The sequence below is a fragment of the Paroedura picta genome, chromosome 6, assembly GCF_049243985.1.
Source record: "Paroedura picta isolate Pp20150507F chromosome 6, Ppicta_v3.0, whole genome shotgun sequence".
NCBI lineage: Eukaryota > Metazoa > Chordata > Lepidosauria > Squamata > Gekkonidae > Paroedura > Paroedura picta.
This window is the reverse complement of record NC_135374.1, coordinates 375,397-393,845: the sequence shown is the minus strand read 5'-3', so window position 1 is coordinate 393,845 and position 18,449 is coordinate 375,397. Positions and strand designations below refer to the sequence as shown.

General features: G+C 58.6%; 1 protein-coding gene across 1 annotated transcript; it reads left to right on the top strand.

Moving 5' to 3' along the window:
• The first annotated feature begins 201 nt into the window (after window positions 1-201).
• Window positions 202-17,342, top strand: SMPD1 (sphingomyelin phosphodiesterase 1). Its single transcript, XM_077341040.1, has 6 exons — window positions 202-518; window positions 13,475-14,235; window positions 14,946-15,117; window positions 15,257-15,333; window positions 16,016-16,161; window positions 16,271-17,342. Exons 1-6 carry the CDS (start codon window positions 336-338, stop codon window positions 16,678-16,680), a joined length of 1,749 nt encoding a protein of 582 aa, XP_077197155.1. The 5' UTR covers window positions 202-335; the 3' UTR covers window positions 16,681-17,342.
• Window positions 17,343-18,449: the final 1,107 nt, after the last annotated feature.

Here is an 18,449-nt window from a genome sequence, read left to right as displayed (position 1 = left end):
GTCTTTCCTGGATAGTTTGGGATTGACTGATCGATGTGATTGACGGCTGTGCTGGCGGCTCCCAGGGAGAGGCCGGACGAAGACTCCACCACGCGACACAGGCAAGCCGGGGGGGGGAGGGAGGGGGCGGGCGGTGCTTTCCCCGAAGGAGGGGGCGGCGCGCGGTCCCGCTGCCTCCCGCCCCGTCCCGTCACTGCGCCGCCGCCGCCGCCGCCCTGGGGCCGGCCATCTTGGGGGCGGGGAGCCGGCGCCTGCCCCCGTCCGTCCGTCCGTCCTTGCCCTGGGTGCCGTGCGCCAGCGGCCGGGCGAGGCGCGGCGGTGCGGTGTGGTGCGGGATGGGGGCGCGGCCGGCGCTGGCGGTGGGGCTGGCGGTGGGGCTGGGGCTGCTGCTGGGGCTGGGGGTGTCGGGGGCGCCGCGGGGGTCGGCCGGCCCGGACGGGGGGGCGCGCTTCACTTGGCGGAACCTGAGCTGCCCGGCCTGCAAGCTGCTCTTCGTCGCCCTCGACGCCGCCATGCAGGTGAGCCGCCGCGCCGCAAGCGAGGGGCCCGGCCGGGGGGGGGGGGTCGGAGTGCCCCGGGCCGGGAAAGCCGACGGGGCCCGAGAGCGGGCGGGAGTCCCGGGTTCCAGCCCTCACTCGTCCGCCCCTCCCTCCCCCCCCCCATGCAACCCGCGGGGTTCTCGCCGAGCTCCCCCAGCCCCAGCGGCCTCCCCGGGGTTTCTGTTAGGCAGAGGGGATGGGAAAGAGGGTGCCGATAAAGCGCCCTTCTTCACCCCTGCGCTTGCTGTGGGGAGGGAGGGAGGGGGGCGCTGGGGGAGCCTGCCCACCCCCCACGCTCTCTGGAGCGATTCCAAGGGAGGCCCCAGTTAGCACCAAGTGCAGCCGTCCAGTCTGGAGGTGGAAAAGGCTGACGACGCTGCCGCGGGCGCTTGGCCATCCGGTGGTAGGGCAGGCTCAGACCGCACTCCGAGGCGCCTTCTTTCCCGACGAGCCCCCCCCCCCCCCCGGAGTCCCAGGAGAGCCCCTGCAGCCAGCCCCCAGGCCTTCCCCGCCCCCTGACCACCCTCCGGGGGTCGGCCACTGCTCCCCACTGCTTATCCGGGGCTGCGATCGCTCCGCCCCTTGGCGCCCCCGCCCCCTCCCCCTCCCCCCCCCAGAGAGAGGCTCCTGGAGGCCTCAGGGGAGCCCCCCCCCTCCGGGGAGACTTTGCCCTGCGGGAGCCTCAGCTGACGGGCCCTGCGGCAGAGGCGGGACCACTTGGGCAAGGCTGACCTCAGGCAGGGAGACTCAGCTAGACCTGAGCAAAGCCGCCGGCAACAGAAGGGCATCCGTCCAGGGGGTGGTCGCCGTGGGTCGGAAGCGCATCCGGCCACACCAGCTTACAGGAAGTCCCCCAATTGCTAGCCAGCTGGAGCAGGGGAGGTCGGGGGGGGGGCTGCCTGCCCCCTTGCTTTTGGGAAGTGCCCCTGAAGGCCCCTGGGAAATAGGAAGCCGGGGGGACCCGTCCTTCCTCTCTCTCACTGTCAGTTCAGGGGGGTGGGGATGACGCGAAGCAGCCCAAGTGGGACCTGGGCGCCAGTCTTGGGGGCGTTCAGTGGTCGCAAAAGAGAGCGAGGGCGGGGGGGGCTGCCGGCCTCCTCTGTGCATCATGCTGTCATCTCACACCTGCCGGGCAGGACCCAGGTGAGCTCAGCCCCTCAGTGGCTGGCCCAGGGCTTCCCACATGCCCCAGGCAGGGGCCTCAAGGCAACGTCCCCCAGGCTCAGAGCTCTTGAAAGGACAGAGTCCGAGCCCAGGGACACCTCGGAAGAGCAGCCAGATTAATTCTGACCCAGTGTACATGCCCACAAAGGCTTCTCTCCAGAATTAAACTTAGAATCCTAGAGCTGGAAGGGACCTCCAGGGTCATCTAGTCCACCCCCGTGCACAATGCAGGAACTCACAACTACCTGCCCACCCACAATGACCCCAGTTCCTTGCCCCCGTGACACACACACACACACACCAGAAATCTCCAGAATCCAGCCTGGCCTGGAGGAAATTCACCTCCCCACCCAACGATGGCGAACAGCCATTCCCTGGGCCTGCCAGGAACTTGGTGGGATGCCCTTTGCTGCCTGCCCATGGAAGCTTCTCCCTCGAATTGAACTTGGTTGATCTTCAGGGTGCCCCTTCTGGACTCAGACTTTGCTCTGTTGCTTCGCCTGAAGGGGGTGATGAAGGGGGTTGGGGGCCAGACTCATTCAGAGCCAGTGTGCTGATGGCGTCTGGGAGGGGTGCTCAGCGACCTTGAGCCAGTCACATGCTCCTACCTTGCAGGATAGTTGTGAGAATAAGGGCTGCTGGGGAGCCTGCTGCGGGCCCACGCCAGGGAGAAAAGCAGCAAGGCCCTGTTGGCGGGTCTCCCTGTGCTTCTTGGGCCAGGGGAGGCGGCCTTGGGACGGTGGTGAGCGGCTCCCTGGGACTGGGGCCCCTGTTTCGGACTCACTGTACTTGGCAAGAGCCGGTGTTTGTTTTGTTCATGCCTGGCTGTGGCAGAGAGCTCGCCTTCATGGGCAGGAAGCGTCAGAGTCAGAAAGCATTGCTGCCAGTCAGGTTCTGCCTGCCGCTCTAACCACCACCACCACCACCCCACGCACACGGAGGCACTCAGACACGCGCCCCTTGTTTGCATGGGTGACGTTTCCTGTGGGCACGTCCAGCCCCTCCCCACAGGTGCTGGGCAGGCTGGCCTCACCTGCTGAGAGTGGAGAGCGGCCGGCCTGTCTCTGCAGTGGGCGACGTGTCCATCCCCGAGGGAAGGGTGGCTCAGAGGGTCCCCTTCCAGGGCACCGCCTGTCTTGGGGGTCAGCCCCCTGCAGAGTAGAGTGTTCCAGCAAGGTCTGTGACACACACACACACTCTCTCTCTCTCTCTCTCCCTTCTTTGAAAGCTCTCTTCAGGCAAATGCAGGAGGGCCTGCCCTCCCCCCATCCCAAATTCAGGGGCACTTCTGGTTCCCCTCTTCTCAGAAGCTCTGTGCAGGCTCTGCCAAATGAGGAACCGTCCTGGGACTGGCCTTCCCAACCTGCTCAGCCCCCTCCAGCTTGCCGTGCAGCAGACTTTGGAACTTCCTTGTTTCTCTCGGCTAGTTGGCTTTCTTTTTCAGTTCAATTAGTGAGGGTCTGTTTAGATTTTGCACATTTTGCTGGATTAGACATTACCGTTTTGGTTGCATCCTCTTGTCATTTCTGTCTGGTCAGGGTCACCCAGAGCTAGCAAATTACAGATGAAACGGCAGGTGAAAGCACAAGGGTGGCGGAAGGGCGGGGCCAGTCACGCTTTTGAAAGGGGAGCCTCCATTGTGCCAAGGGGAATGGGGGGACCTGCTGAACACAGGTTGCTGTGACCCGGGGGGGGGGGGGAGGGGCGTGGCCAGACAGTCTTGATGCACTTGAAGGTGAAGCGGGACTTGAATCTGCCTCTTCCACTGCGGCCCAGCCTGGCTCCCCTCTGGACTTGCTTAAGTGATTTCTGGTTCTTTGTGATTGGTGTCCTTGGCCCGCCTCTTCTCCTCTCCCCCGTCATGTTGTCCTGACACCAGTTTTCTGCATGGCCAAGGAGTGGAAGAGTCTGGGAGGTGTGGGGAGGAGCATAGAATTGGAAGGGACTTGCAGGGTCATCTAGTCCAACCCCCACTGCAGAATGCAGGAAACTCACAACTGCCTGCCCACCCACAGTGACCCCAATTCCATGCCCAGATGATACCCCCCACCCCCCAAAAAAATCCCCAGAATCCCTGGCCAGTCTGGCCTGGAGGAAATTCACCTTCTGACCCCAAAATGGCAATCGGCAATTCTCTGGGCATGCAGGAAAGGGCCACAAGAGCCAAGCAGGGACACAACCCCTTCTGCCCACCCCCTGCCAATCGGCCCAAGGTCACAGCATTTCTGTCCAGCCTCTGCCAAGGAGGGAGAACTCCCCACCTCCCAAGGAAGCCTGTTCCCCTGAGGAGCCGCTCTGTCAGGAGAGAGAATGGGCCCGGTCACAGTCAGAGCATCGGGGCTCAGGAGGAAGGGAAGGGGGCGCTTTCTCGGGGCCACGTAAAATTTAGATGAGGAACTCTGGGCCATGGGCCGGCTGGCTAAGGGTGGAGAAAATAGGCTAATAATAATAATAATAATAATAATAATAATAATAATAATAATAATAATAATAATAATAATAATCTTTAATACTTGGGCACCCCAATGAGTTTCATGCCCAACTTCAGATTCTCAGGGGACTAGTTTGTTCCCTTCAGTAAGTCTTCAGCGGAATTTCTCTTCCCGTTTCTTCCCTCCTCCTTCTTCCCCTGGCTTTGAGTGGCACAGCCCCTGGGCCAGCGGCCAAGTCAGCAGACTGGCACCTGATGGCCGGAGCCAGAGACTGAGTTTGGCCAGTCTCGTGCCAGGGAAGGGATGGCCGGGGGGGGGGGCAGGAGGGATGCCTCCACGGGCCTGTCTCTTCCAGGGGGAGGGGAACCATCGTACCTCGTGGCCCTGCCAGTCTTCTCCTGCCGTCCCCTCCAGCTAGGGAATGCTGTTCCAGGCTCTTTGGAGAAATGGGAAGGAGCTCTCTCCCCCTTATCCATCCTACTAAGGCCCTTTTGGACCCCCCCCCGGGATGAGAAGCCGGGGTCCCCCACGTGCTTGGTTGGTGGTCCCTCTTGCTCGGCGGTGCCTGTGGGCAGGATTCCCTGCTGGAATCCTCCAGCTGATCTCTGCAGCGGATGTTGGTGGTATCTTGGGGCCTGCGGCGGGGGCGGGGGGGCTGGGGTTGTGGGTAGTGGGTAGTGAAACTTTGCTGCTTGGGGAATGCCCGGCACTACCTGTTTGGGGACAGGGATTTCGTCAGAACCAGATAATTGCCACCGCACCTCTCCCACTGCGTGCTACTCTGGTGTTTGCGCAAGGAATCAAGGACACAGCTATGCTGCAACATGGTCTCTGTGCTCGAGGGGAGGGGGGAGCCTGCTGCAGTCATGCACGGGGCCCTCCCTTCACTCTTCCGCTCTCCCCAGGCTCACCCACAGGTCCCCATTCCTAAGTCACCTCCTTGTTTGCTTATGTATTTATTTATGCATTTATTTTATATATATTTACCGGAAGTTGGCGCTCTGACTGACGCTTTGCTTTCCTCGGTGGATGCTGAATGGGCACTTGTCCCCACACAGCACTTTTCTCGGGGCGTGGCTTCCTGCCCCTGTTTCCCACCCCAAGGTAGCATTTCTGCAGCAGGCTGGGCAGCTGGGCCTGCCAAGCCCCTGGCCCTGGGCTGCCTCCCTGCAATTCTGCTGGTCGCTTTCTGCTTCTTGGACAAACCCTCTCCCAATGCTTATTTATTTATTTATGTATGAGAGTTATAATCCACCAGGTCCCAGCAAGCCAGCTCACTGCGGGTTACATCATTAAAAGCCCCACAATTAAATAAAAACATTCCCTACGTTAAAACCCATTGTTCCTACAATGACAGCACTAACCCTTCCCCCCCCCCCCAGTTCTGCTCCAAATCTCCACCCCGTCTGGCACCTCAGATGTTAAGATGAAATAGGGGAAAGTCCTAATGTCCCGGGCAATCTGAGGAGAGGCCCCTGACCCTAAACATCACCCGGCCTCAACCAGACGCCTGGTAGCTCCATTTTGCAGGCCGTGCCTAATGCTGGCAGCTCTGGCTGGGTCCTTAGCTCTTCTGGGAGCTCGTTCCACCAGGGCGGGGCCTGGACCGAAAAGGACCTGACCCTGGTTGAGGCCAGGCGCACCTCTCGGGGCCGGGGCCCAGCAGCAGATTCATACCCCCTGAGTGCAAGGCCCGGCAGGGGGCCCAGGGCGATAGGCAGTCCCTCAGATATGTGCAGCCCAGACCGCAGATGGCCTAAAAGGTTAACACCGAAACCTTGAACTTTTTTCTGTTACACGAATGGCAACCAATGCAGCTGCCTGAACACCAGCTGGATGTGGGCCCTCCAAGGTCTTCCAGTGAGGACCCTCGCGGCTGCATTCTGCACCAGCTGCAATTTCCAGGTCAAGGACAAGGGCAGGCCCTCAAACAGCGAGTTACAGGAGTCAATGCTGGAGGTGACCGTTGTATGGATCACTGTGGCCAGGTGCTCAGAGGCCCCGGCACTAGTAGAAGGAAGAAGTCTTGCCGGGCTACTTCCATGGCCTGTGCTGCACCGTCTGCCAGGAATCCGGGGGTCTGAAGACAGGAGTCTGTAAATCGAGTCTGGCCCGGCAAGGGTGATTGGAGGCAGTTGTTAGATGGATATGTGATTTATGGCTGTGTTATTTGTTAGACTGTTCCATGTGTTACCCCTGCAATGTTTTGTGTGAACCGCCCCAAACCAGACAGGATGGTGGTATAAAAATCTAATAATAAAAAAATAACATAAATAAAAGAAGCAGCTGTGAGCGAAGCTCTCCCGAGCCTTCAAGTGACAAGGCTTAGTAGACCAGACACGGAACAGGAGTCAGCAGAGTGACTCAGTGGCTAAAAAGGCAAATGGGATTCTGGGCTGCATCAAACGGAGCATCGTGTCCAGATCACGGGAGGTGACTGTACCGCTTTACTCTGCTCTGGTTCGGCCTCACTTGGAGTCCTGTGTTCAGTTGTGGGCACCCCAGTGGAAGAGGGATGCAGACAAACTGGGGCATGTCCAGAGGAGGGCAACAAAGATGGTGAGGGGTTTGGAGACCAAGACGTAGGAGGAAAGGCTGGGGGAGCTTGGTCTGTTTAGGAGGAGACAACTGCAGGGGATCTGGACGTGTACTCAGTGCAGATGCACTGGGGAGCCCTGTTTCCTCTGGGTGAATCCGTGCCTCCAAGCTGACATGGCTTCCGTCGAGAGCCAGCTCTGCCCCTGGGCTGCCCAGGGGTGGCCTGACCATTGTGCTGTTACAGCAGGACTTGGACATCTCATGAATTTGATGTGAGGCCTGTGTTGATGCAGCCCAAAGCCTTCTTGACTGCCGCGTCCCACCGTCTGCTCCTATTTGGCTTACAGTTCACAAGTCCCGCAAGATCACGTCCGCACCCACTGCTGCCCAGGAGGGTCTCTCCCCTCCAGCAGGTCTGCTTCTTCTTGGGGTGGCCCAGAAGCAGAAGACAGCTCTTCTCCTTGCTCTCATTGGCCCCCTTTCCCGACATGTTCAGATCTCGTTGAATTCTAGTTCCGTCTTCTGGGGGGCTGTCTGGAACGGCTGCTCAGCGTCCAGATGGGTAAATCAGATTGGATGAAGGCCATTGGTAAAAGTTGTGGCTAGCTACAGATTAGTATACCGATAGTAAAAGTGTTAACCACAGATGCAAGGACTGAGTTTAAGTCCTGCCACACCCTGGAGACCACCAAAGCTTAATTCTGGGGAAAGGCAATGCTGAATGAGGGCCTTTGCGTGTGCGATCCACCCCCCCTGCGGATCCATCATAGAATCATAGAACCATAGAGTTGGAAGGGGCCATACAGGCCATCTAGTCCAACCCCCTGCTCAACGCAGGATCAGCCCTAAGCATCCTAAAGCAAAACGGACGTCCTCGTATCTGCATGCTAATCTGCTGTTACCCACAGGTCTCACCAACTGTTTTAGAAGGACTTATAAGTTCCTTGATTCCAATTAGCCCTTTCCGGTAATTAGCACTCCCACACGCACGCACACACGCACACACACACCCTTGAGGAAGTCTCTGCCTCTTTTGCTTCTGCATTACCAAATCTGCAATACCAAACTGGGAGGAGTAGCAACCCCTCCCCCCCCCCCCCAAGGTAGAGATGCAGTTCCACAGAGTCTGATCCCAGGGCTCAGCCGAGGCCTGCTGGGCGAAGGAGCAGGGCCACGCTCCCAGGTGGATTCAGAGGCCGGGGCCATGCAGAACGGGGCGGGGGGGGGGTGTCACCAAAAGGAAAGTCTCCTATGCTGAGTCTGCCAGCACCAGTCCGAAGGGATCTGCAGTCAGAAGTGTGAGGGATAAAATTGGGCTCTTGGCAAACAGAAGGAGGTCTTTCTTGGGGGGGGGGGGGGGGAGCTCAGCTGGCTAGAGCCCTGCCTAACGTTCTGACTGGATGGTCCTTGCATCTTGCCGTCCTGGGATGGGATCACTTGGGCATGAAATTGGGGTCCCTCTTGGTGGGCAGGAAGTTGTGAGTTCCTGCGTGGTACAGGGGCTGGACTAGATGACCCTGGAAGTTCCTTCCAACTCTGTGATTCTCCGTCATGGGCAAGCTCGAGTGGGCACTCAGCCGCCTCCCCCAGAGTACAGCAGGGGCATGGGAGGCCTGGGACACTCACAGCAGCCTTTGGCGTTTGGAGCAGGGGCAAGGGGGTGGCCACTTTCCTTCAGCCAGCCTGGTGGGAGAGGGGGATGTCACCCCGCCCAGGAGTACAGGGGGTGGGCTGGCAGCCAGCTCTGGTACATGGAAAGGACAGCTTCTCCATCAGGGATTCTTAGGGAGGGAACGGTGAATACAAAGGCCAGTGTTGTAATAATAATACCCTTGCAGAGACCCATGGGGCAGCCTCATTTGGAAGACTGCCCAGTTCTGGGCACCATACTTCAGAAAGAACCCTGCAGGGCTGGAAAACCTACAGAGAAGGGTGGCCAAGGTAATGAGGGGGTGGATTTTAGACTAAGTGATGACTAAGAGCAGCGGCTGGACAGATCCTTCTCCTGGATGCTTGAGGCTGATCCTGCACTGAGCAGGGGGTGGGACTGGATGGCCTGCATGGCCCCTTCCCACTCTGGGATTCTAGGAGTCTAGCCCAGCAGTGGAATGGGCTCCCTCAGGAGGTGGGGAGCTCCCCCTCACTGGCCGTCTTCAAGCAGCAGCTGGACAGATCCTTCTCCTGGATGATGAGGCTGATCCTGCACTGAGCAGGGAGTGGGACTAGATGGCCTGCATGGCCCCTTCCCACTCTAGGATTCTAGGAGTCTAGTTCAGCAGGGGGATGGGCTGCCTAAGGAGGTGGGGAGCTCCCCCTCACTGGCCGTCTTCAAGCAGCGGCTGGACAGTTCCTTCTCCTGGATGATGAGGCTGATCCTGCACTGAGCAGGGGGTGGGACTAGATGGCCCTGGATAGCCCCTTCCCACTCTAGGAGTCTAGTTCAGCAGTGGAATGGGCTGGCTCAGGAGGCTCCCTTTTCTTTTTCAAAATCCTGTGTACATTTCCAAAAAGCAACCACTTTGCATCTAAAGCAGAAGAATCTTTATTGGTAAAAAGTGTAACAACATCAATAACACCAAAAGAGAATGGTCAAATCTGAAAATATTTTGCACTGCAGCAACAATATGCTGTTCTGACAGCCCCGTCTCACAGTGTCAAAGCCATGTCACCCCTCCACCCCCACCCAGGGGCTGGCAGTCACCCTGTTCCCAAAGAACTGGAACCTCGGGGTGGCTTCTTGCAGGTGGGGTTCCCCGTCTGCAGTTCAAGGGCAGGAACTCAGATGAGCACCAATTCCCATTCTCCCCCCCCATACCCACAAATCAACATCTGTTTGGCATTTTATGTCATGCAAATGTTAGGCAGCATCTAAGGGGTTACCATCCCCACCCGCTCGCTCCCAGGGAGACCAGCCTGCAAGCCAGATGCCCAGTCAGGTGCCCCAGAGCAATCCACATCTGGCAAACAGTAAAACAGGTGAACAGTATCGTGGGCAAGACCATACAAGTCAATGAACCCTGCCTGAGGCCAGAGGTTGTAACACTCTTCATATCTCAACCCTGTCAGAGTCAGTAAAATTTAAGGGAAGACAGCTTTCCGGTTATAGTATTAAAACTGCATTTAGGAATATCCCTGGGAACCCAAGTCGGTAAGCACCCACAGGGACATTTCACCTTAAAACTTATTTCTGAGAGTTCCACCCAGAGAAATTGGATTTACTCACCACTCACCACACCAGTGTATTTATGTAGGAAAAATGGTAATCATGTGCTAAATCTAGCTGAAACATGTGACCATCATACTTAACTATTGATGAGATTATACAACGGATGCTCAGAGACCTCTGAGATGAGCTCACTGACTTTCCTGAAGCAAGAATAATACACTAAAAGGCAACAAGTCTAGTGTTTTGATCAGCGGTCAGATCAAAAGAAAAACTTTATGCAATCCAAGCTGACCAGTAGTTGAACCTGGTCGGAGCTCACACTACAGGAGAAGGAGTAGCAAGACAACTTGTGATAGAATCCATATATCGCTACACATCAAAATATGGAATTTGCTGTGATGGCCACAGACCTAGACAGCTTTCAAAGGGGGTTCAACAGTTATGGGGAGGAGAGGTCTATTCGGGGCTATGACCTGTGCTGACTACAGGGAACCTCCATGTTCAGAGGCAGTCAGCCTCTAAATCTCAGTGGAACCTCAGGGGAAGGCCTCGGCCTCTCTGCCCTGTGGCTGGCCCTGCAGAGGAACTGGCTGGCCCCTGGGTGAGACGGGAGGCTGGACTGGAGGGACCCTCCCTGGCCTGACCCAGCAGGGCCCTTCTGAGGTCCCTATCAGGGGAAGGCCTCAGCCTCTCTGCCCTGTTGCTGGCACTGTGTGAGGCTGGACTAGATGATCTACCTTGCTAGGTCAGGGGAATGCTGTGGACATTGTTTACTTTGATTTCAGTAAGGCTTTTCACAGAATCATATTGGAAGTGGCCATACAGGCCATCTAGTCCAACCCCCTGCTCAACGCAGGATCAGCCCTAAGCATCCGAAAGCATCCAAGAAAAGTGTGTATCCAACCTTTGCTTGAAGACAGCCAGTGAGGGGGAGCTCACCACCTCCTTAGGCAGCCTATTCCACTGCTGAACTACTCTGACTTTTGATAAAATCCCCCATGATATTCTTATTGACAGCTTGGTAAAATGTGATATGGATCCATTTACTTTTAGATGGATTGATAACTGGTTGACAGATCACACACAAAGGCCTATTATGCATGGCCACTGAAACGACGGCATGGAGAACGCGGAGGAGGAAGAAGTGAAGCAAAGTGCTTACGCACGGGACGGAACGCAATGGCGGCAAAACCCAGAGTATCCGATTATGCACGGGGCTACTCCAGAGCCGCTTCTGGTTGTGCCCTGGTCCCGGGAAGCTCCACTTTCTTCCGCATCTCGCTAACATGGCTTCTTTGGCGGCATACGTTGACTCTGCGCCTGGTGGCCGCCTGCATCGTGCATAATGGGTGATTTTAGCCGCCACCATTCCACCCCAAATGCGGCCCTTCCACTCCGTGCATAAAGGGACAAAGGGTGCTTCTAAATGGCTTGCCGTCTCCTTGGAGAGGGATCTGTCCCGGGCCCTGTGTTGTTCAACATATTCATAAATGAATTGGATGAAGGAATTGATGATACCAAACTAGGAGGGGTAACAAATACACCCAAAGACATAATCAGGATAAAGGGTGATCTTAACAGGCTGGGAAACTGGGCTAAAATGAATAAAATTAATTTTAATAGTGAAAAATGTAAATTTCTTAATTTAGGTAGGAAAAACCAAATGCATCACTGCAGGATGAGTGAGGCCTGTCTTGGCAGCAGTACGTGCGAAAAGGATCTGGGGGTCTTAGACGAGACAATGAACATGAGTCAGCAGCGTGACTCAGTGGCTAAAATGGCAAACAGAATGTTGGGTTGCATTAAAAGAATCATAGAATCATAGAGTGGGAAGGGGCCATAGAGGCCATCCAGTCCAACCCCCTGCTCTATGCAGGATTAGCCCTAAGCATCCTAAAGCATCCAAGAAAAGTGTGTATCCAACCTTTGCTTGAAGACTGCCAGTGAGGGGGAGCTCCCCACCTCCTTAGGCAGCCCATTCCACTGCTGAACTACTCTGACTGTGAAAAACTTTTTCCTGATATCTAGCCTATATCGTTGTACTTGAAGTTTAAACCCATTACTGCGTGTCCTTTCCTCTGCAGCCAGCAGAAACAGCATCCTGCCCTCCTCCAAGTGACAACCTTTCAAATACTTAAAGAGGGCTATCATGTCCCCTCTCAACCTCCTTTTCTCCAGGCTGAACATTCCCAAGTCCCTCAACCTATCTTCATAGGGCTTGGTTCCTTGGTATAGTGTCCAGTACTCACGAGTTAATGTTACCCCTTTACTCCACTTCACAACTGAAGAAAGATATAGAGAAACTGGAGCATGTCCAGCGGAGAGCTACGAAGATGGTGAGGGGTTTGGAGACTGAGACGTATGAGGAAAGGTTGGGGGAGCTTGGTCTGTTTAGCCTGGAGAGAAGACAGCTGAGAGCTGATATGATCACCATTTTCAAATATTTGATGGATCAGAGTTCTTTTCTGTTGCCCCAGAGGGTTGGACCAGAACCATGGGCTAAAATTAATTTAAAAGATTTGTCAACTAAACATCCAGAAGAAGTTCTTTACAGTTAGAGCAGTTCCTCGGGAGGTTCTCCTCCTTTGGAAATTTTAAAGCAGAGGCTAGAGAGTGATCTGACCGAAATGCTGATTTTATGAACTTAGGCAGATGGTGAGTGGGTGGGCAGGAAGGGATGTGCCAGGGTTTGCCTCTTGTGGCCCTTCCTTGCTCACCCAAGGAACTGCTAATTGCTGCTGTGGGATGGTAAGAGAATCTCCTCCAGGCCACACTGGATTCTGAAGATTTTTGATGGTGGTAGGGATCAAATGGGCATGAAATTGGGGTCACCGTGGATGGGCAGGTAGTTTTGAGTTCGCACTGTGCAGCGGGTTGGACTAGATGACCCTGGAGGTCCGTTCCAACTCTATGATTCTATGAACCCTCACTGTTCTGACCCAGCAGGGCTCTTCTGAGGTTGTCCTCAGGTGACGGCCTTAGCCTCCATGTCCTGTTGCTAGCCCTGTAGAAGAACAGCCACTGTGTGGGACAGGAGGCCTAACTAGATGGAACATGGGCCTGATCCAACAGGACTCTTCTTAGAAGAAGAAGAGTTGGTTCTTCTATGCTGCTTTCCTCTACCCGAAGGAGGCTCAAAGTGGCTTACAGTCACCTTCCCTTCCTCTCCCCACAACAGACACCGTGTGGGGTGGGTGAGGCTGAGAGAGCCATGATATTCCTGCTCAGTCAGAACAGTTTTATCAGTGCCGTGGCGAGCCCAAGGTCACCCAGCTGGTTGCATGTGGGGGAGTGCAGAATCGAACCCGGCATGCCAGATTAGAAGTACGCATTCCTAACCACTACACCAAGATGGCTCTCCTTAGGATTGGGGTGGGTGTGTTTCACCCTGAACCTGGGTGCCCAGCCTGCAATCTGCCTCTCCCCGCCCCTCCTCCCTCTAAGAGCGTCCTTGGAGGGGGGTGAGCCTGCTTTGGCTGGCAGAGGTTGTCTCTGGGTACTCAGGCAGAGAAGCCCTCTGCCCCCCCTTCTCTCAACTCCCTAGAGATGGGGGCTCCGCACTGCCCCCTCCTGGCCTGCCACTCACGTGAGGCTCCCTTCTCTCCTCCCCCCCCCCCCCCGGCATTGTGTTGCAGCTGGAGACCAACGTGGTGCGCATCCGGCAGGTGGCCGTGAGTGTGTGCGTGAACCTGCGCCTGGCGCGGCCAGAGGTGTGTGAAGAGATTATCCAGCTCTTTGAGCAGGACATGCTGACAGCCTGGGCCCACTCCGTCCTGCGCCCCTCTGAGATCTGCGGGCTGCTGGTGGGCCCCCACTGTGGCCACTGGGACATCTACTCGGACTGGAACGTCACGTTGCCCAACACGCCCAAGCCCCCCGTGAGCCCGCCGGTGCCCCCACGACCCAGCGCCCCCACTGCCCGGGTGCTCTTCCTCACAGACCTGCACTGGGACCGCGGCTACCTGCCGGGCAGCGACCCTGCCTGCAGGGACCCTCTCTGCTGCCGCGGGGGGCAGCCGCAGGGGGCGGGGGCCGGCCACTGGGGCACCTACAGCAAGTGCGACCTGCCGCTCCACACCCTGGAGAACCTGCTGCAGCACCTGGCGGCCAGCGGGCCCTACGATGCCGCCTACTGGACCGGAGACATCCCGGCCCACAACGTCTGGCAGCAGAGCCGCGCTGACCAGCTTTTCGCCCTGCGGACAGTGACGGCCCTCATCCAGAAGTACCTGGGGCCGCTGCCGGTCTTCCCCGCCGTGGGCAACCATGAGTCTGTGCCCGTGAACTCCTTCCCTCCCCCGCACGTGCCTGGAAACCAGTCCTCTGCCTGGCTGTACGATGCCATGGCCCAGGCCTGGCACCAGTGGCTGCCCCCACAGGCCCTGGCATCTCTGAGGTGAGCAGCGGACCCACAGGCCCCTGGGCAGAGGGAGGGGCGCCCACCAGGCTCTTTGGGGAATTGGGAGGGGCTGCATAGCCAGGGCCTCTGCGTGGGGGGCGGGAGTTGTGCTCCCTCCATGAGCCAGGGCATTTCCCAGGGCGTCCTCCTTCGTGACCCAAGGAGGCAAAGGGGAATGAACGAGGGGGGGGGTATTTCAGAGAAGGTCCTAGGGACCCCCCTTCCCCCCTGCCTTGGGTGTCACTTGTGGGGCCTGGAGGGGCCAGAGGTTGGGGAAAGCACGGGGTCTTTATTTCCGCTGAACCGGATCCCCCCTTGTTCAAGAGGAGCAGCTGAAGCCGTCCACGTCTGTGGCCATTCCCAGTCCCCAGAGTCTGGAGGGCAGAGAATGGCACAGGGGGGGGGGGCGGGGGGGGCAGTCCACGTGGTTCCCTCCACATGACCCCCCGCCCTGGTTCTCCTGCAGTCAGAGCAGGCGGCGGAGAAGCAGAGAGATTGGCTCCCCGCCCCCAGTGTGGCCCCCCCTGCTCATTTGGGGAGGAACTTGGGACTGGGGGGCTTGCTGCGGGGGGGGGGGGTGTGCGGGGAGCTTGGTGTAGGCCCGTTGTGAGACTGACTCTGCCTTAAAGGCTGGGGCGGAATAAGTACATGGCTGCTTCCCCACCCCCTCCCAGGGCCTAATTCTGTCTTGGCTCTTCCCACCGCAGGGTGGGGGGCTTCTATACCCTCCGCATCTGGCCAGGCCTCCGCCTTGCTTCGCTCAACATGAATTTCTGCTCCGAGACCAATTTCTGGCTTTTGGTCAACTCCACGGACCCAGCTGGGCAGCTGCAGTGGCTGGTGAAGGTCTTGCAGGAGGCAGAGGAGAGCGGGGAAAAGGTGCGCCCCCTCCCGACCCCCCTCCCCCAGGGGGGCTGCGGGCGGACCAGGCCTGGGGCCAGCCTCTCATAGGGGGCAAGGGAGGCGTAGCCCATGGCCCTGGGCATGCCCCGCCCTCACCTGCTTCTTTTGGCTGCAGGTTCACATCATTGGCCACATTCCGCCCTCCCACTGCATGCGCACCTGGAGCTGGAACTATTACCACATCATCAACAGGTGGGTGAGGGGGGTGGTCTGGGCAAGTCCTGAGTGCTGCCTGGCAGCCCAAGTCGGGGGGAGGGGGCTGGGGGGGGCTAATTCGGAGCCCAGAGGCCTGGCCTCACACGTCTGCTGAGCCCCGGGGGGAGGGGGGCAGGTCCGGATCCTGAGCTCCAGATCAACACGCAGGACAAAGTCGCACAGGGCAGTCTTCTCGGGGGGGGGGGTCTTTAGGGGGTGGCCTTCACGGGTGGGGATCCTTGCCTGCCTGCCTGCTGCGGGACCTGGGGCGGGCTGGAAAGAGTTCAGCTTGCTGGCCTGCCTCCTGCTAAGGCTTGGGGGAGCCAGACCGTGAAAACAAACCCACCGGCATAGGCAGGGAGACCCTCCCCCCCACAGCGGCGCTTGTGGGTCTTCCGACCGTCATCGGGCCCAGATTTGGGGGGAAGGTTGTGTGAAGGCAGCCATGTCCCAAGCCCATCGCTTCCTTTGAGGCCTCTGGGAAAGGACCTCTCTAGCCAACTCCATAGCAAAGAACCAGGAGGAGAAGAGGCTGCAGGGGATCTGGGAGGAGGCGATATCTTTGGGCTTGTCTCCTCCTCTTCCCACCCCACCCCACCCCACTATCTGTCCAGCCTCAGTTTCCCTAGCGATGGGGAGACGGGCACTGGGCACTGCTGACTCGGGTGTCGCCGGGCAGGTTTGAGAGCACGGTGACCGGGCAGTTCTTTGGCCACACCCACCTGGATGAATTCCAGCTGTTCTACGACGAGGAGACCCTCAGCCGGCCTCTGGGCGTGGCCTTTGTGGCCCCAAGTGTCACCACGTACGTCGGCCTGAATCCAGGTGAGGAGAGGCTGCCCTTTCCTGGCGGGGTGGGGTGGGGTGGTTGCCCCCTCCCCAGGGGGGCTGCAGCTGTGCCTGCAGCTGATACCCGGCCTTGACCTGCCCACAGGGTACCGCGTCTACCTGCTGGACGGGGCCTACCCCGGCAGCTCCCATCTGGTGCTGGACCACGAGACCTTCATCCTGAACTTGACGGAGGCCAATGCCCCGGGGGCCGTGCCCCACTGGCAGCGCCTCTACGGGGCCCGGGAGACCTACGGCTTCTCCGTCGCCTTCCCCGCCGACTGGGACCAGCTGACACGCCGCTTCCAAGCGGAGGAGGGCCTCTTCCAGCGGTTCTGGTTCCTGATGTACAAGGGCCACCCACCCCGCCAGCCCTGCCGGGACGCCTGCAAGACAGCCCTGTTGTGTGCCCTCCGCACCGGCCGGGCCGGGGACCCAGGCCTCTGCCAGGCCCTAAGCCAGGGGCTGCCCTTCCGAGAGATCCAGGCCAGGTGGCGCCAGCGGCGCTTCTGTTAAGGATGGGGAACGGCTTGGCCTGTGTCGAGGATCATGGGGAGGGGCACACCTGCCCCCCTCCAGGGGGAGACGGTGGAATGGGCAGCTGTAGGGGGCGTCCCACGAGGGTGCCCCACCCCTCCGAAGGAGCCGAGCCCGGAAGGCTTCCTCTCCTTCCCAGAGCACTGGAGGGGCTCCTGGCCTTCCTAAAGCAGCATTTTCCCCATCTTTTGGGGAGATGGTGGAAGAGGGTTTGGCCCCCTTGGGGGCAGCCGGGGGAGGCGGTGGGGGAGGGTTTTTGCCCTGTGAGGCTAACTGCCCACCTGATGGCCATTGTCTCTGCCTCCTGGCCCAGCAGGACTTTTCCTCCCCATTCATCTCTGCAACCTATGGGGGGGGGCTCATAGAAAACCCACCCACCCCCATTTGCCCCTGTTCCTGCCCTGCCAGGGGCTCTGCTGGCTCCGAACATCTTCTGGGGCCCCGTGTCCTCCCGAGCGGCTGGCCCCAGTGTAAGTCTTGCATCGGACGTGGCCCCATGCGCAGGCATCCGTGGCTCGCTTGCGTGGGACGGCCCTGACCTCTCCATGTTTCTTGCGCTGGTGGCACGAGCAGCCCGCGAGGCAATGGAGGTCCGGCTATTTATTTAATAAACCCGTTTCCCAGAGCGGGAGGACTCAGAACTCTGCCTCTTGAACCAACAGTTGCTCTGTCTTTGTTTCGGGCATTAGGAAGTCGGTGACACACTCACACACCCACAGCCATTTTGTGGCGAGCTCAACGTGGCTGTTCCCCCTGCCCCCAGCGGAGCACCACACAAGGTGTTCAAAGTGGGGGGGGGGCTCTCTTGACAGGCAGGCACTGCCCCCCCCCGGCTGCCCCATAATCAGGCTCCCGTGCTCCATGGGGCCGAGTCAGACCTTTGGGTCCACCCAGGTCATTCCTGTCTGCTCCGACGGGCAGCAGTTCTCCGGCCGTTCCTGTCCACTGCCTGGTCCCTTTCTCTGCAGCTGTTGGAGTTGAACCTCCCCCCCCCCTTAAGAATGCCCCCTGCCCCTTCTCCCGCTTTCCACACCCTACCTCATGGGTCTCCTCTCCCTCCCGCCCTCCCTCAGGCACGTGGCTGTGGGGCCTGGTGGCCTGCACTGTCCCGATCCCCTAGCCCAGCGGTTCTCAACCTTCCTAATGCCGGGACCCTCATTTTGTGGTGACCCCCAACCATAAAATCGTGCAGGTGTTTCTTCAGAGAAATTAAACCAAAACTGACCCATGGCGTGAAGATTCATGGTTTGTGATTGTATATATATAAATTGTTTTTTCCCCAGGGTTTCTCAGTTCAGTTCTGTCTCACCACGCCAATCTCACTCTTTTCCGCTGCTCCAGACAGACGAACGCTCTGTCGCAATCTCCCCCGCAAGGCTGTTGTGTGGATGGCACCCCCCTGGCCCAGGTACTCGCCCAAAGGGGTCCCGACCCCCAGGTTGAGAGCCCCTGCCCTAGACCTTCCAGGGGCAGGAGGATGGGCTGCATGGCCTTGGGATCCTGCGAGATCAGCCGCCCAGAACCGGCCTGGCACCAGCCACCGCGGCCAACGCTGCCCCCACCCACCCACCCACCCGGCAGCCTCAGAGGGGGCATCCAGCAGTGCAGCCGTGCCTGCCACCCCCCCCCCCCACGCCATGCCCCATCCGCTGCCTCCCGGGTCTGCCCGAATCGTCCTCTGCCCCCCCAGCCCGGCAAGCCTTTTCCCACCCCCCACCCCCCTCCGGCAACGGGAAAGGAGTGCGGGG

Excerpts from the sequence above, each read along its gene's own strand:
- SMPD1 (XM_077341040.1), top strand. The coding sequence starts at position 336 with ATGGGGGCGCGGCCGGCGCTGGCGGTGGGGCTGGCGGTGGGGCTGGGG. Across the intron at positions 14,236-14,945 it reads CAGGCCCTGGCATCTCTGAG|GGTGGGGGGCTTCTATACCC; the intron begins GTGAGCAGCGGA and ends TTCCCACCGCAG. Across the intron at positions 15,118-15,256 it reads CAGAGGAGAGCGGGGAAAAG|GTTCACATCATTGGCCACAT; the intron begins GTGCGCCCCCTC and ends TTTTGGCTGCAG.